This window comes from Daldinia childiae, assembly GCF_008694065.1.
Source record: "Daldinia childiae strain JS-1345 chromosome Unknown Scaffold3, whole genome shotgun sequence".
Lineage (NCBI taxonomy): Eukaryota > Fungi > Ascomycota > Sordariomycetes > Xylariales > Hypoxylaceae > Daldinia > Daldinia childiae.
This window is the reverse complement of record NW_022984644.1, coordinates 4,869,829-4,897,442: the sequence shown is the minus strand read 5'-3', so window position 1 is coordinate 4,897,442 and position 27,614 is coordinate 4,869,829. Positions and strand designations below refer to the sequence as shown.

The 27,614-nt window shown below is 45.8% G+C and overlaps 7 protein-coding genes across 7 annotated transcripts; 3 read left to right on the top strand and 4 right to left on the bottom strand.

Annotated features, from left to right (window-relative positions):
* Nucleotides 1-2,630: 2,630 nt before the first annotated feature.
* On the bottom strand, nt 2,631-4,230 carry GL218_04053 (uncharacterized protein; the record flags this gene model as incomplete). Its single annotated transcript, XM_033580634.1, has 3 exons — nt 2,631-2,801; nt 2,856-4,025; nt 4,096-4,230. 3 exons carry the CDS (start codon nt 4,228-4,230, stop codon nt 2,631-2,633), a joined length of 1,476 nt encoding a protein of 491 aa, XP_033436727.1.
* A 732-nt stretch (nt 4,231-4,962) lies between these two features.
* On the top strand, nt 4,963-5,854 carry GL218_04052 (DNA-directed RNA polymerases I, II, and III subunit RPABC1; the record flags this gene model as incomplete). Its single annotated transcript, XM_033580633.1, has 3 exons — nt 4,963-5,064; nt 5,172-5,254; nt 5,329-5,854. 3 exons carry the CDS (start codon nt 4,963-4,965, stop codon nt 5,852-5,854), a joined length of 711 nt encoding a protein of 236 aa, XP_033436374.1.
* A 1,579-nt stretch (nt 5,855-7,433) lies between these two features.
* On the bottom strand, nt 7,434-9,056 carry GL218_04051 (uncharacterized protein; the record flags this gene model as incomplete). The annotated part of the gene is made up of 2 exons (XM_033580632.1): nt 7,434-8,622; nt 8,728-9,056. 2 exons carry the CDS (start codon nt 9,054-9,056, stop codon nt 7,434-7,436), a joined length of 1,518 nt encoding a protein of 505 aa, XP_033437342.1.
* Nucleotides 9,057-14,306: 5,250 nt separating this feature from the next.
* GL218_04050 (Tubulin-specific chaperone D) lies at nt 14,307-18,118 on the bottom strand (the record flags this gene model as incomplete). Its single annotated transcript, XM_033580631.1, has 3 exons — nt 14,307-15,045; nt 15,101-17,898; nt 17,960-18,118. The coding sequence occupies 3 exons, from the start codon at nt 18,116-18,118 to the stop codon at nt 14,307-14,309; spliced, it is 3,696 nt and encodes a 1,231-aa protein (XP_033436728.1).
* A 443-nt stretch (nt 18,119-18,561) lies between these two features.
* Nucleotides 18,562-20,106, bottom strand: GL218_04049 (Lysine-specific demethylase 8; the record flags this gene model as incomplete). Its single annotated transcript, XM_033580630.1, has 1 exon — nt 18,562-20,106. The coding sequence occupies one exon, from the start codon at nt 20,104-20,106 to the stop codon at nt 18,562-18,564; it is 1,545 nt and encodes a 514-aa protein (XP_033436682.1).
* Nucleotides 20,107-21,061: 955 nt separating this feature from the next.
* On the top strand, nt 21,062-23,729 carry GL218_04048 (Cell division control protein 45 like protein; the record flags this gene model as incomplete). Its single annotated transcript, XM_033580629.1, has 3 exons — nt 21,062-21,838; nt 21,891-22,957; nt 23,006-23,729. 3 exons carry the CDS (start codon nt 21,062-21,064, stop codon nt 23,727-23,729), a joined length of 2,568 nt encoding a protein of 855 aa, XP_033436681.1.
* Nucleotides 23,730-26,225: 2,496 nt separating this feature from the next.
* On the top strand, nt 26,226-27,094 carry GL218_04047 (Calcium-binding protein NCS-1; the record flags this gene model as incomplete). The annotated part of the gene is made up of 4 exons (XM_033580628.1): nt 26,226-26,236; nt 26,401-26,486; nt 26,554-26,849; nt 26,915-27,094. The coding sequence occupies 4 exons, from the start codon at nt 26,226-26,228 to the stop codon at nt 27,092-27,094; spliced, it is 573 nt and encodes a 190-aa protein (XP_033436678.1).
* Between the last annotated feature and the right edge of the window lie 520 nt (nt 27,095-27,614).

Sequence of the window (27,614 nt, the reverse complement as noted above, 5' to 3'; positions counted from 1 at the left end):
GAAGATGGTTAAGAGCTTAATCTCATCTGGCCAGCCGTGACCTCGACAGCTTTACGCCTGGACTATCCTACCCCTTCCACCACTCTTGTAAAACCGGATCACAGCACAACTTGCATATCTACACACGACATATTTTATTATTTCTTTGAATTAATTCGAAAAGAAGAACCAAACCACCTAACCTATTCATGAGACCACGAAAGCGCATCATGACTACCGTATCTGTTGCATGGATGGAAGGAGGGAAAACGTCCCAGATACCATTTCTTTTCTGCATAGCGGCGAGACATCTGCTCTTTTTGACAAACTGTTCACACAAGACGCAACTCAACACGTATTCTATTCATTTTGTTCCTGTTTTCCTTGAGGATCTGGTTCTACTTCGACCTTGGGAGTCATTTCTAAGACGGGTGGCAATTTCTTCCCCGGGATTCTATTGGGCGTACGGAGTGTTCCATGGGTATTGGTTGGACGAGCAAGGGCAAGGATCCGGCAAGCTTCATTTCTCACTTGCCTTTTGGTTGCTCACTTGTTTCACTTCTATGATGTGTTTGTTGTCCGTGCCCGCTGTCGGCACATAGGGACGGAGATTTTCTACCTGCGCGAGAGGGAGAGAGCGGAGTTACGATATACCTATCGACTTATCATCCAAGCAGAGCATAGCAGAGCGAGGTATTTTAGTCAAATCAATATACAACAAAGTTAATGAAACATTGTCTTGGTCAAATCATGGCTCGGAACGACCCACGGGTATGGGCGTTGGCAGGCAAACGCATGTGCATTTCTTTTTTCTTCTTTTTTCCTTCTCTTCCTTTGTATTCGGGCTTGGTTTGATAGGGTGGACAGACGTGGTCACCCTCCAGCCGGGCATCAAAAGCATCAGATCAGATTAGGTAGGGCACGGCAGCAGGAATGAGTGAGTGAGTGAGTGAGTTTCGAGCTGCTTCTGCTTGCTGTAGCTGTAGCTTGCCGTTCAGTCACGCGTCTCGGTGCTCCCTCGCCCTATGGCGATGCGGCTGACACGTAGGCGACGGGAAGTGGGCGAGCCTTTTATATATATGTATGTACGTACATTACATATATATGTGATATGTGATAAGCGGTCCCCGGCTCGGGATGTAAATTAGCGAGGGGTGAGGGGGAGGGGTGTCAATGATGGAGCGAGCGAGCTTGCTGGGCTAGGGGACTTGATGCTGCGAGATGGAGGAGATGTGGTGAGATACCGACCTACCTACCTAGTGGTAAGATAGATCGGTATAGTTACGTTTTCTCCTTTTTCTTTTTCTTATTTTTTATTTTCTACACGACACCTTCGTGCTCTTGCTCGCCTGTATGAGCTGGTATAACATGATGTCCGACTCGCGAGCTACGAACAACTTGAATGTCTGTATGTACCTATGTATGTACTATCTCCATACCCACATACCCACATACCTAAAGTTCATCGATATGAGTACGAGCATGTGAATGCATGCATTAGGTACCTGCTAGACAAGCAGTCATCGTAGACGTATCATATTTACCTACTACCTACCTATGGACCTACCCACCTATCTACCTATGTATACATACATGAACATGCATACATATGTATACCTCCCATCCACCCATCTACTACCCATCTACCAATCTACCCATCTACCAATCTACCCATCTGTCCCCATCTGTCCCCATCTCCACAGGATCCGCATCTGCCGGGACGAAACAACACGAGCACTTGGAACGATGAAGGAGGAGGGGGGAGTCCCGACCCGACCCAATGTTTTTATGAGACATTGCCTATGCACGACTAAGTCAGTCATCCCATTAAACCAACCACACATCCTCCTCTCCCCAATGTATATATGTAGGTATGTATGTATGTATGTATTAGTGGGTGGGAAACCCCCCAGCAAGGGCGAATCAACGAACCTGTTCAGACCGAAAAAAAAAAAAAAAAATAAGGTCCCGCGAGCATCACGTAATATATAGGGACAGCAGAAGGACATGAGACAAAGCTTACGAAAGGCAGCTCGCCGAATGGAGGAACGGGTGTGCGTATGTATGTAATCGAGGCTGCTCGGCCGATGCCGCTACTATGTAGCTTGTTTGCTTGGTTGGTGAATTTTTATTTTTATTTTTTATAATATATAATATATAATATACGTAAAATATCTAGCGTATGTCGTTGCTGCATATTAATATATTAATTGCCTACATTGATATGGTCAGAAGCAACTATCTTCTATCAAGTCAGATAAACAGTACCATAAGGATAGATAGGCGGGAACGAGTCACACGAGACGGACGGTGATATACATGTATAATATGTGTGAGAGATGCGGGAATAGGGTAACTAGGTAGGCGTTTGAATGCTGTGCTAAATACATGGTAATGATGCTGTGAAATCTAACCCTCGAAAATTTATTTTCCCTATAGCCAGCCAGCCCTCCCCCTTTGTTCATTCATTTCTCGTCCCACCCGACAAGAAAACCAAAAACAGCAATTCGTTTTTCCTCTCTCAAATAGGAAATCGAGTTAACATATTGCGTGGCGGTGGAGGCTTTTTTTCTTTTCTTTTCCCCGATCCGAGAATCCATTTAAATAACCTCGATTGACTGGTGGTTGGCAATTAATGGCGCGGTGGACTTCTAAGCCGACTTCTCCTCCAATGATGCCTCCTTTAGATCCGACGTGACAGCTTCCACCTTATCGTCGGATTTCTTGTCCCCGTTGACACCGTTGGGGGTTGCGGTACCGGAAGCTTCAGCAGCCTCCTCGGCTTCTATCTTCTCAATTTCCTTCTTAGCCTTCTCGATGTTCTAAGTTTCGTTAGCGATATTTTTATAATGTAGACTCTTAAGAACGCAACTTACACGTTGAGTTTGGGCCTGTTGGTCAGACTTCCAGTGCTCTAACTTAGCCTTGACCTTCTCTACGGCGGCAGCAACGTCTTCAGAGCCCATAGGAGGGTTGATTCCCAAGAATGAGCAGTCATCGATAACAGCAGGGGGAAGGTTGAAGCCCTTCTCGGTATGGCCGGCCTTTTCGACGTGGTTGCCTTTCTTACCCTTCTTGCCCTTCTTCACGGCAGGTAGGTAATCGTCGCCACGGTCTTCCTTTCGCACTAACCTAGTACCCTTTAAGCCCGAGTCGTCAACCTTACGCGAAGCTTGAGCGCTCAGACCGCTGTCAGCTAGAAGAGGAGCCTTCTCAGCAGGGGCGGAGGACGGGTCGAAGTATTGCAGCAGACTATTGGCTCTCCGGATCTCTTCGAGATAAGCAGGGTCACTGGCCTCCTGGAGCAGCTTTTGTGCGCGCTCCTTCTTCTTCTCCTTTTCGATGCGCTCGCGCTCGGCTCTCTGACGTTCTCGGGCTCGTTGGCGTGCTTCGCGCTCATACTCGCCAAAAGCTTTCTTCGCACTGTAGTACTCATCCTTAAGCTTACGTATAGCCTGGAACTTCTCCTGCTGCTCGGCCTGTAGCTTGCTTCGCTCGTCGCGCAGAGAATTCAGGTTCTTGAACGCTTCATCTTGCTCTGCTTTGATGGTGTCAAGCTCAGCCTGGATCTTGGTGTATTGTTCGCTTAGCGCACGGGCTTCGGGGTCGTCCATGCTGTCCTTGATTTCCTTGATCTTGGCCTTGAGCTCGTCGATTCCTTTCTGTGAAGTGTCGAATTGGGCAAAGTTCTTGCGCTGCTTTCGGAGGTTAGATATTTCCGTCAGAGCCTTCTTCTCGTCGACCAATTTCATCATGCCGCCGTTGACCTGCTTTTCCAGATGCTCAATCTCGCGGTCGAGATCCTCGACGCTCTTGAAGTTAACCTTGCCACGCGCATTCTTCTGCTCTGCGATTCGGGATCGCAGTTGTTCGTCGAGGCGTTTAATCTGATCCAGTTTGGTGTTGCGAGTGTTCTTGCCGGCGCCTTGCTTGTTTCGGATTTCATTGGCTTGAGAGATAAGTTCCTGACGGCGCTTTTGGAGGGGAGACTGGGTGTCCTTGTTCTTGTTTCCCGTGACGAGCTCGACCTTTTGCTTAACAACATTCTATATTTCATTATTAATATCTATATATATATATATATCTACCGTAATTCATTTTGGATGCGCAACTTACGTATCTAGCAAAAGCGTCCTGGTATTCCTTCTCTGCCTTAACCAATTGCTCTTGGAAGAGCTCGGTATTGGGCTTCTCAGGCTTCTTGTTCTCGGCCGCCGGGGCGGGAGTAGGTGAAGCAGCTACCTCGGCCATGGTCGCTCTCTATAACGTAGGGACGGGTTAGAGAATGAATGGAATAAGGTAAAACGACAAGGATCAGAAAATGAGTCTTGATCTATTATATAAAAAGAAAGAGAGTAATGCCTAGGTAGGAAGATAGGTCATAAAAAAAAAAAGTGACTGGCAAACCCAAGAGATACCAAGGGGAAAGGAGGCCAGATCTCAGGGTCCTAAAGGCCTGCCAGGTTCAGCAGAGGAATTTTTCGGAGTCGGACCACTAGTTTAGGTTAATAAAAATAAAATAAAAAGTGATTTTGATTCAACAATGGACTTTAACCTAGTTGAATTTACTAGTGGCTGTGGCTGTAGTGGGCTCAGTGGCCTGTGCACTGTGTAAGGTTCTTTTTAACTGGAAGTGTAACCGAGATTCTCCCGTCACTCAGCATCCCACCAATCTGCTTACTAGCCTTACTGTGTGACTAGTGGGTTGTACTGATGCAAGGGTACGAAGTATATATGTACTGGTCACAATTAACAGGTACGTACCTTATCTGCATCAACCCCTGCAGATAAAGCCAGACAGGTACGAGATACCTTGGAATTTTTCATCTTCGTAACGCAAGGCTGAACTTGCATTGTCTTTCTTTACTTGTCAATTCTTCAACTCTGACATCCACCTCGTGAAAGCGTCGCGACGAACCCTTTACACGAGTAAAATATCTACCAAGTCGAATACCAATTATCTAAAGTCGCGTAGCTTCCACGATGTCGGATCAGGAAAACTCCCCTAACAATGAAGTAAACGAGAAGACCGCGGTGAAGACGTGGCGAGCATGGAGAACCGTTCATGAGATGGTCCAAGACCGAGTAAGAAAGCGACTATGGCCTTCATCACCCCTCAGCTCCTAGCCAATAACCGCACAACCTGCTACGTATGCCGCGCAAACACGACATTTATACTAATGCGCTACCAGGGATACGAACTCTCCGAGACAGAAGTCAACATCTCGCTAGAGTCGTTCAAGAACGTCTACTGCAACATGGACGGCTCTATCGTGTACGTATTCGAGAACACTAAGCAACCTATCTCCGATGGGAATAGCTAGCTAACATACGCCTTACCTTACAAAGACGTTCGAAGCTCAAATTCTCGGCGCGACCGAGCCCAGAGATGATGAAGAAACTAGCCTCTCCTACCACGCCGTCAAACTCGGAACCGAAAACAGAAGTTGGCACGATATGGGTAGAGTTCCACGACGAGGATTCGCTAGGAGCGGAGCACATGCGCAAGTTCGGCAAGTTCTGCGCGCAGGAGAACCACAGCACGGGAATCCTAGTATCGCATGTGGCCGTGTCGGCTTCGGCTAAGAAGGAGATTGCCAAGTTCGCCCAGTGGACCTCCATTGAGTGGTTCCTCGAGGAGGACCTTCTCATCAATATCACTCACCACGAGCTCGTGCCTCGTCACGTCCTTCTCAGTAGAGAAGAGAAGGTCGCTCTGCTCAAGCGCTATCGTCTCAAGGAGACACAGCTCCCCCGTATCCTGCAGAAGGACCCTGTCGCTAAGTACTTCGGCATGAAGCGCGGCCAAGTCGTCAAGATCATCCGCACCAGCGAGACGGCTGGTCGTTACGCAAGTTACAGACTGTGCGTATAAACCCGAACTTATACCTACACCTACGCCCCCCGCGGCCATCTCCAGGTAATAGCGGAAGAAGAAGAGGAGAGGGGGAACAAAGCTTTGCAAAATACCGGCGTCTACGAGCATGACTTGATTTGGCAGAGGACGGCGTTTTTTGGTCTGCAGCTCGGGAGATCACTAAAATTCATTCCCGCAGCTACTAAGAGGTTGATTTTCTACTAAGCGAGGAAGAGGGGAGGCTAAGCTCTTATTGCAATTTGAACATAGAGCCGCTGCGCAAGAAAAAGGGAAATTGTAGTCTAGTAATCGAGAATACCTATTAAACTTACTATAGTAAGTTTATCTTACATAGGTAACTATGGTTATCTTAAAGTTCTTATTACTATTCTATCGCGAGTTACTAGATGTAGACATATTAGAGATTTATACTAAGGCCCCTCCGTTCTTCAACAACATGGTTCTTTCGTGAACACTATATGCATTACAATACTTTTCTCCGGCTGAGTTATCGGCTTTGCGTCTCCAAAACTAACGTACAGCGCCTAGGAAATGGAAGAGCCATATCACCAAGGGCAAAGTTAAGTTGATTACCAACCAACCAAACAATGATTCAGAGGTATGAACGTATCTATTAAGCATTGAAGTATAAATCAGATGTATAATCTAACATCTATATGTCCTTATCTAAATTTTAATGTCTTATGAGAATAAGCGCATGGCGCTCGGGGGTATCTGGTACGAAGCAGCAAACGACGGCAAAAAATACAGCAACAAAAGGCTCTAGTATGAACATGACCATGTATGTTCTAATATCAGAACCCCTGATCCCCCCAGAGAATGCCTCGAGTGCCTATTTTGATGTCACCACACACCTATCCAAACTCCGAAGGGACCATTTGTAGCCCCGTATGTCCCCTACTTATGCCATTGTGACAACCCCCCTATCTCAATCCCCCACCTCCCCCCCAAAAAACGCCAGGTAATCTAGTCTTGGGACGAACTCGATTGTTTTTAGAGAAAATGTATGATTAAATATTTATCCGATCTCATGCCGTTTAAACTTTCCGTATATAAGGTATGTATCTATACAACGTATGGAAGATCCCCGGCATCGACGTCGTAATATCATGATGTGATAGAGTCTAGTAGGTAAGAATGTTCGTGTTATTTCGTAAATTTCGTAAGCCGCACGCAGTCGTGCGTATTAGTATCCCGTCCTGTGTATTCTAGAGCTCACTAGACGCTCTGATAGGGCTGGCAAGCTGTTATCTTCTTAAGATATTAAATTCTGGAATAGGTGGATCCGCCAAGCAGGTAATTATCATGTTGATGTCGTATAATTGAGCTGAAATAATGTTGTGACATGGAGGGCGATGGGTAAGTTACGACTGTTAACCTAAGTCGATTCCTCGTTCTGCGGCGAATAGTTGTAAAGAAACTCCTAACCCCTGAATCCCAGCCTTGACTCCCTACCGTTCGATCACGGTGTTTAAATGGTAACAACACAGATGGTTGCTGATGAAGCGACTGTGCAAAAAAAAAAATTTGTACCGGCTGTTGAGGGAAACCTTAAGAGTTAATCCGAATATTGAAATCACCGTAACGAAGTCTTACGGGAACTGCCAACCCCCGAATCTTTTTGGTCAACCTCTGTGTCATTTGAACTGTTCCGGCTATTGGTAGGATCGTGTAGTGTTTCTTGGGGATGCTGAGGTATTGATTCTAATTCGGTTCCATTCTTGGAACTCGATCGAGATTGTCTGGCGTTGAGAGGATTCAGAAGGCCACCTAAATCTTGTAAAATTACTTGAGAGCCGCGGCGGAAGCCATTGCTTGTCGCTTGCTTCGTGGATGAAGGGGAGCTTAGAGTGAGAGGAGACGGCGGTTCAAGGTTTGAGTTATAGCTATCCCGTATACTTCGATCCGGCTCTCCATCGAGTAGCCCGCCAACGTCGAAGAAAGAAACTCTGCGAGGGGTTATGGTAGAGTTACTTCGAGATGCAGTAATTTGATCCCTGTCTAAGAGATCAAGTGCTACACTGCTTTGACGATGTTGGGGAAACTGCCAAGTATCCACAGCTAAGATAGGCCTAGTTGGCTTTTCGGCCTGACTTTGTTGTCTTGCAGCATCTTGAAGTTCGCGATCTACACCAAGGCCCAAATCTCTCACTAGATCTTCATCACTACCCCAGTGCCTTTGATACGTAGGCCTTCGTTCGATCGAGTGGTCAACAGACTCGGCCGTTGTGGAGTTGTGTCTATATCTGGTCTTTTTCACGCCTCGATCCCGGACAAATGATCCGAGGACAAGCGTATTAGCAGCGGCTGTAGCGAAAAGAAGTTCGACGGAAGCAAGCAGAGAGCGTAACTGCTGGTTTCCATGCGCGCGGATTATGCGAGGAATACGGTATCCCGTCATCGCTACAACCGTCAGGCTCACAGAAAACAGTAATGTTAGTTGGACCTTCCTCTTAGTACTCATATGACTGGTGAGGATTATAGGAATCGGATAGAAAACGAGGAGGAGGTCAGTTAAGATGTTGCAAGTTGCCATTGTGATGAGTTGGGCGAATCCCTGACGGCATTGTCCTCCAGGATCAGGCATAACTTGCCAATAGTGAACGAACGGATGGCATTCCGTTAAATCTGCTATTAGAACAGCCACGAAGGTCGCAGCTAGAGTAACTCGTATGAATATCAAGGTGATTTCGTGCGAACGGTTCCAGGTGATACTCGTTAGACGCTTGAAAAACTCAAGAATGGCGCTTTTAAGAGTCCAGAGCCTTAAATCGACAATAAGTTAGCATATAAATAGTTGATGGCAAGACGGCTTGCTAAGTGAAGTACACCAAGAAGAATTCGTCCGCTCAAAGGGACAAGGTACATACGTTGCCGCATAGAAGATCCGGCTAGCAAGCACCAAGCCACTTGCCACGGACTTCATATGCATCTCTTCGTGCGTCATCTCGTGCAAGTGTGCATTATTAGTCCCGTAAATCAGGATAACGTGAACACATCCCATGCGCAGGTAGAGCGGAATAATAGCTAGGGCGGCCGTCTTGTCCTCCCTAAACAGCTTCTCAGATCGAATAAAACGACCGGCGATGCGTAATAGAATTATGACGGTGCAAAATAGCGTAATCCACCAACAAACCAGAAGCGTCGGCTTGTCCTGATCGGGAGAACGGAACGGGGGTGGCGACGAGTATAGGGGCATCTTGCCTGTGCCCGAACTTGACCACGCTCGTCAACCTCCGTAGAGGGGACGAGCGGGGATAGATACGTTGTCTTCAGAGTACACCGACTGCAATAGAATCGCAACGGTGTTCACAGTCGAAACGGAGGGTCAGTCTAGCCCACCGGAACATGAGTTCGTCGACCACTGTAACAACTGGAAGTCTTTCCTTTTCCTCCTCCTCGTTAAGATCCAGACGAAAGGGGCCGTGTGAGAGTTGTTTGTTGTATTTCGAGAGAATACCCAATTTACGAAAAATTGGCTTAAAGGGATCCAGAGTATTGTATCCGACTTATGACGATGAATAAGTGGACTGTGATCCTCTACCAACGACACTCGCATCAAGTCTACTAGACGATACATGGAATACGCAGTTATAACGATGCCGGTGATGAACGTGAAAGGTATATGACATCAGGTACCCTGGATCGCGCATGGTAGTAAATGTCGCGTTCGATATTGACAGATAAAAGACGAGAGAAAAACGTGCCTATGGGTCTATGGGGGAGACTAGAGAAGTTGTAGTTTATGGTAGCATGGATGTGGGAGAAGGGATTTGGCGGACGGGCTAAACGTTATCATGTACATTCAAGTGTACATAGAACTACTAGCTCAATATCCCACATGTACTGTATGAATCTAGCAGGGATATATGCCTTAGTAGATACCTATGCACATAAGTGCAAGCGCAAAGTATATCCGCCACCACGGCTCAGCGTACTTAGAAAGATAACACTACTGTAGGTAGGAAGATTGGCAGGTAAGGTAGGATTGCTTGAGTTACAAGGGGCTATGTGCCTTGTACGCTTGTGTGTTACATACTTACACTACCTAAGGTATACTAAATTTCAACCTTAACTAGGATCCTTCCAATTAGATGGGATCTGTCTAAGCCCAAGATTTGTGGCCATCATTTTCCGTACGTAGATGTTTTACCTGTATCTAATACTTCGGAAATATGCACGATGACCTCGGCCAGGTAAAGTGTGTGAGATGAAATACAACGTCTAACGTAGGTACTATGTGCACGTACATATGTTGTGCGAGCACACCATTTCCATGTCCGTGTCCGTGTCGAGAAGGAAAGGTACAGACGTAAGACCGGACGATTGCAGTTCGATAGAGTCGATCGATATAAGTTAATAGCGTGGGATATATCAAACAAACTTATCGAAGTGCCGTTTTCCTATTAGCGTACTAATACTAACAAGTTCAAAAGTCCGTAAGTGCCCTTTTCAATCTTACAGCGCCAATATTTCTTATCCTCATCCTAGCCATCATGAAGCGCGCGACGCCGTTACCCATTACGGAGTTTGATTTGCCAGACCCTTATTCTGTCACCTCCGCGCGCAAAGTAAAGAGGCTGGGTTAGCGGTATCATGATCAAATAGATATGTTATTAAACCCATGTACGATGCGAGCAGGGCGCGGGGCCTACCAGCATGTAACGTACATCTGTACATATGCCGTCCCCACGCTTTTCCTAGCGCCTCCTCTGTCACCAATACGATCTCCAAATTGGCGTGATTGGCTTAGTATAAATTCGTTAAGCGAGGTTTTATGGCCGGAAGCGTGCGACAATTGGCTCACGCGAGGACTGGGTTAAGCTTGTCTACTTGTAAATGTGGTCAGTGAGCTACAGGAAGTTGGACGATAGGATTTTGAGCACCACGTATCGGACCCGAAGACATGGGCCGAGTCTGTGCACACGTTAGTCTGACGCATAAGAATAGTAGATAAGTATGAGGTAGATAAGCAAGATGTTTGCTAGGAGCCACTACTTCGGGACTTATCTATTCTTATGCCCATCTTGAAGTTGGCGGCGCAGAACTCAAAGGAATAATCATCTGATTTTGTCCCTTAATATTAGCTACCTATTATTCTAACACCTGCTAAGTCTTAGATAACGAAATATTATAGGCACGTATAATCAGTAGACTACATTATGTATTCGTAGATTACGACCAATAAGTTATTGTCCTACTACCTAATTGGTAAAAATTATAACCGAACAAGTATAAGACGCATTGGGCAAAGTTAATAGAGAACTTCAATATTCCAGACCGCTATATTGTCATGTGCATTATGTCTATTTGCTTTAATTAATCTATCGGGGCTAATATATACAAACTTCTAAGGTACCTCAGGTAATGTAGTGTAACCGATTAGCGTTACACGTTTTATTGAGATAGTCTCAAGCTAATGTAGCTTGGTTTTTAGCGGTGATGCATTTGAAGTTATCTACACTAGGTGCATTGTAATCTGCTTAACCTCATTTATACAGCATTGAATGGCTGGTAACTATAAAAAGATCAAGTACCTACCCAATAGGTTGCAGTCGAGAAGTACTTACTATGTAGTGTTTAAGGCGCATTCACCACCTTCGCTCGTAATAGTCACCGTATAGCTACATATATGGAATTGCTTAATGTCCATCACACGGAGAAAAAAAAATATTATAAGGTCTTTCGTATTGCGATATGTTTAGTCTTTCGGGACACCTACTATAGAGGTAAGGTTGGTCCGCTGCTTGGCTTCCTACCAATGATAACAATTGGCTCCTTCAAATGCAAGAATATGACAGGCCTACCAGTTATCATCCAACATACCTGTTTTTAACAGAAGTCGCGAGTAAGTCAACCTGAGGCGAAGGCTGAAATGTACATGAATATTGCGGCGTCTAGTCTGGAGTCTAGGCCTTTCATCAATAACATGAATAATATCTACTTAGGTAGCGTACCTGGAGTATAAACTCCATTCGAGATTTGTACTAGCCTCTTCCCACGTTTATCCTTGCGTCCCTCTTCATCACAAGAAGTGTACTATGTACTACGTGGTAATTAACACATGCGTTAATTGTAACGAGATGCATCCAACCAACATCCAACCAGCACCCGGCCGTTTGGGGCGATTCATTACGAGATGTGGGTGGCAGGGTGGTTGATAACGAAAATTTTGTCGGGGATCTCGTCATTCAATACGGCGATATACAATTTTTTTTAAACGCATTACTCGTATAAGATCATTACCCATCAACGAAATTACCATAGCTTCTTAAAAGCGTCCTTTATAATATAGGTAGTTAGTTACCTATATATATAAACATACAAAGTAAGCAGTTCTGAGAATTCAAAATAGTCAAAATATGTGCAAAGATAAACGACGTTGGAGGCGTAACCAAAGATAAACCTTTAATGTCAGGGTTTGCTTGCTCGACGATATCTTTTTAAGAGCTTCCCATTGCAGGAAAAGCTGGCTGGACCGGGGGAGGCCTGCAGATCGATGCGCGCATCTTAAGACAGGGGTTCAATTAGCGGGTCTGGCGGGGCAATTCGACAAGGGGTCATCTCGAAAGCTCTGGCCAAGTGGCTACTTTGTACAGCGGGTCCCATGTCGACTCCACGGTTATTACTAACAATTATTACTGTTCTCAGTTCGACGTCCACCAGACGTTTCAATCGGCTATTCCAACTTAAGTCTAGCTTTTTCACCTTTGCCATCTCCAAACTCACCGAATTCGAATCAAGGCAGAACTCCCGCGCAAAGCGTACATATGTAAGTACGAGCACGTGAGACCTTGTCTTTCTCGGTTAGCCCTTACCGGATCCCCCAACCATTTTCTCTTTTCTCTCTCTTCCTCTCTCCGGCTTATAGCGGCGACGGCTCGTAGGGTCAAATCACGGTAAAAATGACAATGATTACCTACTACCTATTCCGTTATAAACAAGACACGGAAAAGCCATCCCGACTCTACGTCAAAGCCCGTCAGCGTATACTTATACATATATAGTACATATATAGTAGGGGTCCGGGTTTCCCCAGGATAATATGTGCATAATCTTACGCGTCTTATATCATCTGCTGATGAGGCGGCTTGAGCCGCGTAAGGATATCTTGCCATGTAAACTCGGGCGATACGGCGTTGCATTGATAAGAGCTCTTCGGCCCGGTCAAAGCTTTCAAGCATGTAAGACACGTTCGATAGATGAGGCTAATAACGTGTTAGTTGAGGCTTGTCTAGATTCTGTCTCTCACCTCACGTTATGCGCCTGTATGTCTTGCGCCCTGCAGACCCATTCCCGCAATACATACCGTAGAGGCGGGCTCGATTTTAAGAGGACAAAATCTTATCGCTGGGGATAAGAAGAAAAAAACGCCTATCACGTACGTATTCGGTAATCCGTTTGCTGGTACGTCGAGATACATTGAGGCAAAGTGTGTACATGGAATCCATGTGTACATCATGGTGGTTAACTGCATATTGTTTGCATATTGTTTGCATGTGTAAGAATAAGCGTAAGAACCTAGACCAGACGCGTGGAGCATCCTACCCAAAAGTGCTCGTTTTGATATTTCGTTTAAGCAGTTATAATTATCTCTAAACTTACCTCAGACACAAAATCCTAGCTCCGTGTCTATTTTCTCTTTCAGCCTATGTCAAGCTTCTTCACCTTGGTATGGGTATTAGGTAGCTTTCTCTACCGCAAGTATATACTTCATGTACATATATAAATATATAAAGCATTTAACCTAGGCGTATGCGGCAAAGACTGCGTTGTCACATAACAGCGAGCGCCGTTATTCCCACGAGCTGCCTCCTTAGGAAATCGTCCTGCTGACAAAAATAACTGAAACCTCCCACGCACGTCCACTTATATTATACTCTTGCAGTCCTTCACATGTCCAACTCATATATCTATACCCAATCCAACAAATGCTGATGGCAACTTGAGACAAATCCCACGTCACGAGAGACAGTTCAAACCGCTTTAACAAAATGTATTAGGCAGTGCCCCGAACTGCCCAAAATGATGAGCGTTATTATTCCAATTCGGGAGACATACAAATATACCAATGAAACCTTCATCTCTTTTCGGCCTTTTTTCTTCGGATATCGGCACGAGGGTGTATGCCATGTTTATGTTCTGTTCAGTTCCGTTCCCTCTATTAATTTCTTCCACCCTCAAGCTTTAGGTAACTTAGGTACCTAGATCATGTGTAAGTAGTTTACGTTTCATACCTACGCATGGTGATCCTCATATTCAATCTCTGCCGCCTTCTAATAGCATATTTCTATTTTGTGAAATTCTTATTTTAGTTACTACTCATCCAATCGCAATATAGTTCCCTTTTTTTTAAAGTCCCGCTGATGGCCAGTGCCATATGATATATCTAGATGTAGAAATATTACCTGCAAGTATACAAGTTCCTGGCGTAGCTAATAGATACTTTTTACTCAAGTCCAAGCTCTCCCACTATATTCTTTACGTATGCCTTCTCGGCTTTACTCCAATCCACGGAGAGGAGCTTCGCGCGTTTCGTATCTCCGTCGTTGTCATACACCAAGCCCCAGAGTTCATCAACAACTAAGCATCTTGCCTTAGGCCAAGGGTGCACTAAAAGAACGCCAAGCCTCTTTCTCGCCTCGAGAACGCCCTCGCGTCTTTTTATCGCTAGCTCCGGCGATATGTCCGGCACGTCATCATCCGCATCTACGGCCGCGATAGCGCCGTAGACCTTGATGCAGGCCTCGAGCTTGCGCACGTTGCCGGTCTTGTACGCCGCCTTCTGCACGAGGACGCACAGTTGCCGCAGGTTTATCTCAGGACACCGCTGCAGAACGCCAACGTGAAACAAATACGCCACGACTTCTAACGTAGGTATTATGACCCGGTCCTGGCCTTGATACTGCCTAAGATTGCGAAGGAGAGCAGTACATATCTGCTTCCGATTTTCTGTTGACTCCTCACAAAAGTTGGCGACTGAGGCTCTACTGACTATGACCAAGTCTTCGTTCCCTGTGTCAGCTGAGGTTACTAGGCCGGCTAAAAGTATGGATGTGCAGTCATCTACGCTGAGTGTCCAAAATTGCGCCGCGACTTGATCTAATCGCTCTTTATCGCAGAGCCGAAGTAGGAAATTGAAATAGTCTTTCGAGGAGAAAGATAACTTGCTAAAGGTCTGAGCATATCTATGTGGTGATGAGTGAACATATTATCAACCTGATATGGGATGGATTTACGAACCTTGGATGTAAAAGTAGAGTCAATGCCGACTGCGCTTCGGTACGAACTCGATCTAACTTCTCGGCTGCTAACCGAAGTATGCGTGGGAAGAGGGTTGATATGACATGTTCGTCATCTCTCTTCGAGTCCCACAAAGTCTTTGTTGCCTTGATCGCTTCCAATCGAACATGGGAGCCGACGTCTCCGCGTGCGTTCGTCGTGTAGTCATCCAAGCCTTCTGAGACGATGGTAAGAAAGTCTAATGGCCTGTCTCGAAGGATGGCTCTGCCAACTAAACTTTGCAGAATAGCGACGTGAGTCTCTATATCGCTGTCTTGTGCCCATCGTTCTGCAAGCACTTTACTTGCTAGGATGCCTTCTGAACGATCGTGCTGGTTCCGCTGAAGTTGGTACGCGCAGGTAAGAGCATGGAAGAAGCCATCTCCATGCTTGGCACGTTGTGCTTGCGGACGACGTACTTTATTAGACCATTCTTCGATGATCTGAGCGCGGCGTTCTCGGGTAGCAAAGATAAGTAAAATTAGAGCAGCCTTCGATGAAGTCTTGACTACTTCAATATCATTTTTGTCGAGCCAATTATTCAGAGTATCTTGTAAAGTTCCTAATAGCTCGATAACATGTTGTGGACGATCGCTGTGTGGTGTATCCAATAAATCCGCAATCGAACTCAAATGTGCAGAGTTATCTTCGTCCACAATAAAGAGACCTGACTGCAAACTTGTGCTTTGAGGGCCTAGAAAATGGCTCTGTGCAACGCTTAACAGAAGGACCGGAGTTGATGATACCACAAGTCGACCAGCAGCTTCCGCAATCAATTCTGGTTTTCTATACTTGATGTTTTTGAAATCTTGTAGAATCTTTCTTAAAGTGGTGCAGATCTCAGCTGTTGGTATTTTCTGGAGTGATTCGGGTTCTCTGTCTACAAGTTGTGGAAGGAGATCAAAGACAGCCGCAAGGCTCAATAGGAGTCCGTGCCGTTCTTCTACTTGTCTTACTTGAAGAGCTCCGAGCCGAGATAGAAGCAAGTCAACGGAGTCTTTGAAATAGCCTAAGGGGTCGGAGGTTCTGACGCCGACCAGCTCTGCTGTCAGGGCGCCAAAGGAACTAGCTGCTACTCTCCGAGCCCCTGCGTCCATATCCCCTATACCTCGCCACCCAAGAGTCGCTTCCAATAACCCGCGGCCGTAATGTGGTGATAATCTAGTCGCTTGCAAGGCGACTTCATGTATCGCTCTGGAGCGAAGAGCGACGGCATGATAGTCGACTATCTGTACTACAGAAATACCCTTCTCCACAATGTCAGGATGACGGCCGATTAGTTCCTGGAGAGCGGCAGATGCGCCACGTCGAATGTTCCCGGCGGGATCAAGTGAAGCGGTCACTACTAATTCGGTAGCGATCACTTGTAATATCGATGCAGCGGGGTCGTGCCCCCTAGCAACTAACACGGATTGTGTCTGTACTTGAAGCAGCTCAGAAGTGCTGTAACGTCGAGCTAGTGCCCATATACCAAAGCAAGATGCGTCTCTGACGTTGGTGCCGACTGACCCTCCTGATGGACTTCGCTTCTCGAAAGAAAGTCCCATCAATAAGGCATGAATAATATCGGATAAGTTGTCAGGAGGTGGTGACCTCCGGTATAGAAGATGTGAAAGAGTGAGCATCAGCCCATGCCACTCCAGTGGATCGACGGCCGTAATATCTCGCGTAGGAGGAGCAGATGGGTCCGCCTTACTTTTGACCCAGAGCACGTTTCGGTTAAGTGATTCTAAAACGGCTTCAATGACTTGTGAGGCCATGTCAGGCTCGAGTTTAAGTGCAACAATGCTAAGAGCTTTGCTGGCAGCAAGGCGTACCGGCGTATCATTATCTGCTAATCTTTCTAGTAGATATCCGATAGAAGTTTCTACTACTTCAGTATCAGTATCAACTTGCTGTGATTTCCGCAAGACCAGAGTGACGATCGAGCGTATTACTTTAATGAGCATTTTCCGAGCTAGCGCAGAACCGACAATGACGTCGAAAACGGGGTCCTCCCCGGAGGCGATAGCTTGTGTGGTACTGAAAATAGAAGGAAGATGCGGATCCATGATGGACGTATCTGCGGCGGCACTGAGGATCCCAGCTAAGAATGAAATGGTACCAATGTAATAGTACGGAGATTTAGCTGGGGCATCCTCCGATGGCTTCAAGGTCGACAAAGCCCATTTTACTAGAGCGTTGAGTATTCCTAGTTCCTGCATGTCCTTCCGCATCGCCACTCGAACCAGGAGAGCCTTTGCTCCGTCCCTTTCCTTGCCAGGCGACGCAATATACTTGACCGCCAGGGGAATAACCCTTAAGGCGATACCAGGAACCTGGGACGGCCACTCAAATCCGGAAACGGTGAGCCGATCGAGATCGTCAGCGTCACCAGATGATATAGTCGAGAGATCGAAAGGAGCGAAGAATAGTTGGGATAACCATAGTAGGGTAATATATCTTTCATGCCAGGTCCATGAAGTAGCCGAATCAGCATTACGCTCCGATTCTTCGATGGCGAGCAGGAGAAGCTCTAAGTATTTCGTCTCTACATTTAAGAATCTAACGATGACTTTCTCCCCTCGAATTTTGCAAAATGTATAAAGAAGTTTGCATATTGCATCAGATAACGGAAGTAGAAGTTGAGACCGCATAGATAGCGATCTATGTTTACGGTGGTCTTGTAAACACCCTAAGTATGCTTCCGCCAAAGTCGGTAACCACTTGGGCAGATGCGGATCGAGCAGCTGTGGTAGCTCTTGGAATGGTTCCAGAACCTCAATATTGCTTGTTAGTTTTCGCTTGATTATTATAACTCTAGATATATTAGACACTCACAAGTGACATCAGTCTTGACGTTTCCCTCATACGCACGCGTCTCCGAAGTTGGCCGTTGGGCTTCTTCAGGAACGGTATCAGAGAACGATCAAAATCAGTGACTAGGTCTGCTGAATATTTCTGGATGACAACATCCCGATCTTGCTCAGGTGCATCCATCTTCAGGGTAAGGTTAGAATCACACTATTACGAGGGCCTTATAGAACTGTTGTAGTGGCAGGGTGTAATGACCAAAGCTCTTAACTCGTTTCTCGATAGAGGCCTGCTAAAGAAATGAACCAAGATTGACGGCGTAAAAGCAGAAACAAAACGGGTTATAGAGTCATAAATATTTAAATTTTGAATGTTATGCCCGTAGGTCTCTTTCGATTTTATACTAGACAGGCAGCGACTTTTCACAACCTCCAAGTTATTTAGGTGCCTGATATTTGGCGGTAAAGTTATAATTATTCATAAATATATTCGATAAGAGAATAATATGGATTACTTACACTAAAAAAAATTATGACTAAGCAGTCTCCTATTTTAAATACACTTTCACTTAATATTTGAAAACGTAGAATTCAAGTCTCGAGATTATCACATAGGAAGTTCATCTCATATTAATTCCACCAAAAGCTCACGCTAAAACTTACACTTAATCCACGAACATAATGCCACCACCCGATGGGGATGTAGAGGACATCACCAGGCTCAAGGATACAGTCTAGAAACGGTATCTCTTTAAAACTAGTGAAGTCCTCATCGCTAAGTTCGTCTTTCTCATCATCGGGTATCTCATCCCACCCTTCGACTACTCCAACGTCCATTAAGCTAGTATTTCCCATCTCGACACCGTTCTCTTTCCCTCGTGCTTTCATACATTCCGTATTCAAGGGTGAATAGAGCCGTACATACTTACGCCCCACCACCTGTGTTAATATATTATGATATGGATCGGTGTGCAATGGCGTAATAGTACCCGGAGGCCCAAACCAAGCATTAAGAAGCGGCTCATCAAGTTCTGGCTGGTCAATGCTGGGATCTGTTGGGTGCGGAGGCGGAGCGGTATAGCAATAATCCGGAATGAGGATATCGTTCCTTAAACCGGGAAGTTGAGTGAATAAAGGATGCTGGGCTAAGTATGCAATTGATTTCCCTTGTGACGAAGCAGAAATATTGTCACCGACGAGGCTATCCAAGACAGGAGGAAGGGAAGGATCAATATATCCGCGTAAGAACTCACCGAAAGTGATAAGTTTCTGACCCCAGCCTTCGTCAACATAGCTACGGCCAATCTCAATCGGCACAAGCCTACGACCCCCAAAAGTTTGTGAGAGAAGATACGATGGTTTATTCCAGGGGTTCTTAGTTAAAGCTGGCCAGTCACCAATAACACCACGTATGATAAGCGGCTCCGGTCCTAATTTTGAATCTCGGTGATTATCCATATATGCCTGGAATGCCTCGATGGATAAAGAATCGGTACATTGGATGGGGCGATTTACAGGTGGTGTAAATGGTTCGATCGTCGAAAATATAACATTGAGTTCCTCCAGCGCACCTGTATCGATACCCAGTTCGTTCCCGACCTCTTGGAGTAGCTCAATAGCTCTATTGATCCATTTTCTGCCTCTCTGTTCACCAGCGGCCCCAGCAAGAATTAATGCAAAATCGAGAAGTTTGACGAGTTGAGTAATCTGACGGCCTGCCTTATCTACCTGCCCACGAGAAGTTTTAATACCTTCTACAGCACGATCATATATGCAAGGCGTCCAGAGGAGGATAAGACAGAATTTCAAGATGCTAGCATCAGTATAGAGTTGCCGCCAGCAAACCGGGAGGTCTTTGAAAAGATATGCGTAGAACTTGGAGTAAGAAATTGAAACAAGATCAGATAATCGTTCCAACGATAACTTTTGCTCTTCTGGTGGACTTTGAGCTGTGCTTATTTCTGTAGGCTTCAATTCTTGATAGTAAATACTGATCTGAGCCGCCTGTCGAGATAGTAGATCAATTAAAGCAGGGCCACACCCTACTAATCCTGTTGGAAACAATTCATTGGGTGGATCTGTCACGGATAGTATCGAATTGCATTCGCTTTGAATTGTTGATATTGCTTCAACACAGAGCTCGAAGAGCTGCTTCGTGGGGGAGGATGATGTCATTGTTAAATTACTCCTTATAATTCAGCTAGCAGAAAACGGATACCTGCTTCTCGTGGTCTTCTTCGTTAAGCTTTGACGGCCCTCATCAAATGTCGGCCTTACGGTAATACAGGTAATGATTAAAATAGGTAATTAAGATAATCGAAGTACATAGTTAATTGTGGTTACACGTACTAAGCTAACCCCACTATACTTACGCTACAGGTAAACTATGTAAATTTCTAAACGGCACAGCTGTATTTTTTTGGCCAATAGTAAGCATTGCATATCAATATATAAATATCCAATCAGGCAGAATTGTAGGGGACTTGAACACAGAGACACAGAGATAAATATGCGCTTATATTTATTTACGACCTAAGTATATGAGGAGATATTGAACATTGCGCACCTTGAAGTTCAATTACTTAAAGTTCAATTAAATGGATTAGACTTATAAGGCTGAAGGGATATTCAGGTCTTTAGCTACAGGGGGGTGCATAAATGTGGCTGATCTCTGTCTGATATGTAAGAGGTACCTTGACCCGGTTGAACTTACTCACATAAAAGTGGAATCGTCCCGCGCAGCGCACAGTGTATCTGCAAGGTGCTTTACGCCAACACGCCCGCGATGTACCAAATCGCGTCTTGCCCACTTTAAACCGCGTTCTGGCCATCAACACTTATACCTTGTCCACACTAAAATTAATCAATTCTACCTGTCGCTCCTCCAACGTCACGATATGATAACATTCATACTCAAAGTCTTTTGTTAATTATTTATGGAATATATCCGCCAGTTCAATTCCTAATATTTTACCTGTCAAGTAATTGGCGTGTACCAACTCGATTTACCTTCCTCGAATCCGAACCTACCTAGGTACCTAAGGCTTGAGCTCGTTGCAGCTACACTTTGTTACCGGTCCTATGAATCCACCGTAGCAGACTCGAAAACGCGTTCAGATACTTCCAAACTATGTATCTGCCACGCGATCTCATATCAAAACTCTACACTCACCTTCAGAACACCCGACATCCCCTATCACCTCCGGTCCTCATTCTTGTCGCCCTTGAACCCGATTCCCTCTGTGCCTGTCGCATTTTAACACGGCTTCTCAAACATGACTATATACCACACAAGATTCACCCAGTGTCCGGATATGGGGACCTCGAACGCGTTGGCCAGGACCTTGTTGGTCCCATGATGGAGAGCCGTGGGGGGAGTGGAGGAGTTGTCGTGTGCCTCGGCGTAGGTGGTATGGTGGACATGGGAACTATTTTAGGCCTCGAGACTGAAGGCGAGGAGTCGAGTTTCAGTGGTGTTGAAGTCTGGGTTATAGACTCGCATCGGCCGTGGAACCTTGGCAATGTTTTCGGCGGATATCCACTTGAACCCACTTCCGGTGCCGTTACGAGTTACCAGGCCCGTGCCCCCAGTGGTGTAGCTTCGGGCCGAGTAGGCAACTCGTATAAACCTGGAAAGGGTGGAATTATTGTATTCGACGACGGTGACATCGAAGAAGGGCTCAAAGCCGAACGGGACGCGTACCTGGCGCTAATTGACATGCCTGATATTGAAGATAATGGCGAGCCGTATGGGGAAAGTGATTCCGAAAGTGAAGGTCAAGGTGAGGTAGAAGTAGAGGTTCATTCTCTACGTTCTGGTAAGAAGAGGAAGTCTTGGTCGGATCGGGATGATGAGAGTAGCGGTGAGGAAGATGACCGACCTCGACAAAGGAGAAGGAGTAATTCTGTACGATACCCTCTAATCAAAGCTGGAAACTCCCCCACTGACCTTTTCTTAGTCTACCCCAATTCCGGACTCCCCGCAACGTCCGGCCCAGCGCGGATTGATTTCAATACGGGATTCCGATCTGATCAGATCGGACGACCTGGAAAATCCGCCCTCCGGAGCACAACCTCCTAAAGGCCCGTCAGCCCGCACCCTTCGGAGACGACTACTACGAATGCGAAATGAGAATGAAGGTATCCTTCGGAAGTATTACAGGATGGGATCATCTTATTCCGAGCCTATCAGTGCAATGATTTACTCTCTAGCATCAGAGTTGGGTCGGGAAGACAATGACTTGCTTTGGCTAACAATCGTTGGCGTCACGTCCATGGAACTATATGGTCGCTCTTCAGCCGGCTTAGCTGTTATGGTCCGCGGTTCAGATTCTAGGCCGTCAAATGGCTGGATGGGCGTCCGTGGCGCCCGGATACGGCAACTCCTGCGGGACGAAGTGAGGCGTCTTAACCCACCGGAAATGGGCAGACTCTCAGTATCAGATGGTGCTGGAATTATCCCTACTACAGCTCGGAACCCGGAGGACACGAGTATTCGACTATCCCCCGAACCAAAATTCTTACTGATTAGACATTGGAGCCTTTATGATAGTATGCTACATTCACCATATCTCTTCTCAAGGCTGCGAATCTGGAGCGAGAGCGGTATCAAACGTTTACACAAGCTTCTTGCCAAAATGGGCGTGAGCCTGGTCCAATGCAAGCAGAGCTACACACACATGGATATGATGCTGAAAAAGGAGCTACGTACGAAACTGCTGAAGTATGCATCTTTATACAACCTCGACGATATGGTACCTGCGGTGGAAACAGATGTCAGAGATCGAGCAGGGGCTAAAGACGGATGGGGGTTTGTCCGGAGCTGGGGTTGGCGAGCCACGCTCAGCGCTCAAGACGTCGGAGTGATCATTGGCGCTTTGCTCGAAGTAGGCAAACATAATACGGTGGCCGGCGAGGATAGCCGCTACCGAGCAAGTCAAATACAGGACATCGAAGATGAAGGTGGAGTGGCCGAAACCCAGGAATGGGTCAGTCGCTTTTGGGGAGCGTATGATGCTCTTGAAAAGTAAGTTCCATGAACAAGAAACTAGGCTAAGAAACTAATGGTATCCAGCATCGATGCTCTAAAAGCCGGCCTTCCTACAGCGAAAGAACTTCATCGTGCTATCTTTCGAACGGGAACTACCCTGATTGGCAAAAGACAAATCAAGCATTTACATGCTTTCCGTCTTTGCGTTATTAAAGACGGACCGGACGTCCCTCTGTTTACACACCCCGCTGCGCTTACGAAGCTCGCCCTTTGGGTTGGCGAGGCCCTTGCTGAGCAGGAAAAGGATGTCAATGGGAAACTAGCACATGGCGGACGTGGCACACCGCTCGTTGTAGCAAGTCTGAACGAGAAGCGAGGTGTCTATGTTGTAGTCGGTACCGGTGGCGGCGGCGGACCTGATCTCGCGTTCCTAGATAAGGAAGCAGCCAAAAAGAAACAGGTTGCCAAGGAAGCTAAGCTCAAGGAGCGGGAACAGAAGCAACGGAACAGGGAGAAGATCAGGGAAGAGAAGCGCGCTGCAAGAGCTGCAGCCGGCGAGGACGATGACGAGGAAGAAACAGAATCCGAAGACAGCGATGGATCAGACTCGGATTCAGAGGACGAAGTTGAAGAGCATAAAGACCGTGGCTACGGATTAAACAAGTTCGGCACCGCCTTCCAAGATGTGGTTAACGAGACAAACGCCCGCGTGCGAATCGACAGCTTTGAGCACTGCGTCGTTGAGGTTCGGAAGGATGACCTTGGCGGGTTCCTTGAGAGCTTAAGTCAAAAGACCGTCGTCGGATGATTCCTCAAGACAATCTTTCAATCTACCAAGATACTCCAGAGCGTTGACGCAAGACTTAGCGTTCTACTTAATAAGCTACGAAATATGTGCCCCTTTTTTTGGCCGCTGAAGATACCTCATGAGAAGCGATATAGGCGTCTGCTATAGCATGGTGGAGCTTGGACGATGCATGAACGACGGACGGGATATTGGACTGGCGTTTGGTTCCGACTCTGTAAATACTCCGCCGAGCTGTGAGTTAGGGGTGGTTCATTCAATTATTTGATACATACCTAGGTACATATTATCATCGTGGAATATATGCATACTTCATCGAACATGACCCGGGTCTTTCATTGCTAAAGGTGTTTAATAGTCAGGTATATAATATAGTCGTATTAGTATACTATCACTAGCCACAGACGTAGTTACATGTATATAAGTAAGTTAGGTAATTGGTGACATCCCACTTACTAGCAAAGAGGTTATTCAAATATTAATCTATCATATCTATCAATGATAGTGAAGGCTCGCTCGCTATGACGCAAAGCTCCAAGCCACCGGCGTTATCTAACAGGTAACCGCTCTTATAAAATTAAGAGCATGGACCCTACTAGATACCTAGCTAGATAATTTGCGGATAAGACGGGATGACCCGTAACCCTGCATGCTGAAGTGAGTGATCAACGTTGAGATATGACAATCAGCAAGATCGTTTCCGATTTGCCTATTTATATGTTACGAGGAAACCGGGTGGTAGTAGTTCGTTACTTGCTGTTATGTAGATATGTAGATATACAATGACCTTGGATATAGCTTTTATTAGCGTATAAGTTGATTATGATGACTTTACGTGACGTCAAGTTAGATCAAACCAATCTATTACATAGGCGTGTATGTATGTCTAACTATTCGGCTGAATTGCTAGACAAAGGCTCTCAAGTAAAGCCGAATGTTATAATCCGGTTGGGGTAATTCGATGGAAGTAGAAGTAGAAGCAGAGAGGGTAACACAGGCTAGGACACAGGCTAGGACACAGGCACTAGGACTAGTGACCAATTGTGTCAAGTCCATACATGTACGCGCGTAGTTACTTAGGTACATATGTACTGGTGATTAATACTGGCAGCTGGCAGGGACGATAGGTAGGTGAATTGTGGATACTAACCCCCCATTGATTAGTGTAAGGTACCTAGGTAGGTATGATCTAATTACCCCGCCAGAACTGAGTTCGTCCAGATAGGTATACTAAACCCGTCCTAATACATGAGGTAGGTACATACCTCCTACCTCCCTCCCAAGTTACCTAACCTGTTAACTGCATTCTTCCAAGTTTCCAACTCTTTGAACCTAAGACCTAAGATTGACTGACGTTTACGCTCGCCAAATCTATATCATTTCCCTCTCGAGTCTATACCGTCTATTATTTACAGTACTCTTTACAAAATATCCCATTTGCCGGAACGCATCGCACTTAAGCATACGGGAACATACAGCTCAAGGTCACAATTAAAAATAGAGAGCCTCAACTTGCATTACATCGTCGCAGTTGTTCCTAGGTGATCGGCGCAATAGTTGGCGGACCCTCAAAGAGATCATGTAAGTGATCCCAAGAGGTCCACCCCTTTTTCGCCTAGTTCCTAGGTACGTATCTAGTTGTATTTTATATACGATACCTAATAGGTAGATGGTAGATTGCCTAGTTATCGTACATGTATTACACCCCATTGTACCCCATTGCAACTTTTATTGCACCTATTACACACACGAGTTGTAGGATTAATTCAATCTTAAGTGCGAAGCTCGCATTTCATCTGCGTACCGCAGTCCAATCCCGTCATTCGGCCGCCTTATTGTCACTCAGCAAAAGCCAGCCTAGTTAAGCCTCGATCACTGGCCAAACCAGCTCTTTTAAGTAGCCTACCTATGTACCGTGTTACATATTTCCAATCTAGAGCTTTCAACTTACAAAGCATAGAGGTACGAAGTACATAAATACATACAGGTCTTCCACCTATATGACCTTATGTACCTTAGCTGCATAAAGTACATCCATACATACATACATACCTCATAGGTACCCTACATACATCCGGACTGCATACATCAGTGTACTCTAGGTTGCCTCAAACCTAAACACAGGACAACATAAACTACCTTTTCCCTTATTGCTAAAGCGTACTTTTTTATTTTTGGTATTGGTATTCGAACTCCTTTCATCTATTTGCACATTTTCACGCTTCAACATTTTTCTGCATTAGACCTTCTCCCTGCTGCGACACTTGAAAGACTCCTGAACCTAGTCGGACTTATTGTTATCTTCACCGTTGCGACAAAACCCCACCTTGCCATCATTCGCTTTCGCTTTGGAACTTGTCGCATAATCAACAACCCCCCCTTCACCTTCGGCCTCGCGAGATTCGAGATTTGACACACGACAAACACCAACTTTTCCGCCTCTCCGAGAGACATCATACTTAATAGAATAGTTGCTACCACAACGTTACTAAATCGAAAATGGGAAAATCGTGAGTTTGCCTAAAATATATTGCATCATATCTTTGTCACGCACGGCTGCGCGATGATGATGCGAGAATTCCTCTCCCTTTTACGTAGAGAACAACGGAGATAACTTCATTGCTATTGTCTCCCATTGAAATACCGGCCAGTCCGACTAATGAAAACTATTTAGTCAATCGAAACTCTCCCAAGAGCAACTAGCCGAACTCCAGAAATCCACGCATTTTGACAAGAAGGAACTGCAACAATGGTACAAGGGTTGGTTACCTCTATGTCGTTGTGTTGCTGTAATTTATTGGTTGGATCTGTACTTATCGCGTCATAGGCTTCTTAAAAGACTGCCCATCCGGCATGCTCACGAAAGAAGAATTCCAGAAAATCTACCGACAATTCTTTCCATTTGGTGATCCATCTTCATTTGCAGATTATGTATTCAACGTCTTCGATTCCGACAAGTCCGGCTCGATCGATTTCAAGGAATTCATCTGCGCTCTGAGTGTCACAAGCCGAGGAAAGATGGAGGACAAGCTTGATTGGGCTTTCCAATTATACGACATCGACGGTGACGGCAAGATTAGCTATGACGAGATGCTAAAGATTGTAGAAGCGATCTACAAAATGGTATATAATATACACCATTTTAGGGTCAATAATAGTCAACGCGTGCTAACTGTGGTTCGAATTAGGTCGGTTCGATGGTGAAGCTTCCCGAGGACGAAGATACCCCCGAAAAACGTGTTAAGAAGATCTTCCGCATGATGGATAAGGACGAAAACGGTAGTCTAGATATGGAGGAGTTTAAAGAAGGCAGTAAACGCGATGAGACAATCGTCTCGGCACTCTCTCTATACGACGGGTTGGTATAATTCTTATTGCGTAAGAGTGTGGTTAGACAGAAATGAGGCTTTCCAGAGTAGACGGCTTCGGGAACATGAAGAGAGGACCTAGCAGAGAACAAGAGCTCAAACCAGAAAGAAAACAAAAGACGACAAAGTCGTGATGAAAGTCCCGTTTGGAGGGTTGTTGCCAGTGTATCAAATTTTCTTTTCTCTGTCTCCTACACGGGCATCTATATCCCAAGAGAAGGGTAAACGCGGTTGTATGTTGATGGCCAGATGACGGTTTTTTTTTCTGGCGCTCTGGTTAAGGATAGTCTAATGTGATGATCAAGCAAAGCACCGGCCAAGCATGTCGTCCTCCAGAACTGGGACTGCAGGCCAAGATAGACCGGGTCCCTCGGCTACCGCAGCCGCAGCGGTAATCGCTCCCAGGTTTTCTAGAACGCGGCGCAGCAGGCAAAGCAAGTGAGTGGCCTTCTTATAGATAGGCAGTCTCTACTTCGTACGAGATTAGACTTAACGCCGCATACATTATTACAGATCTGGG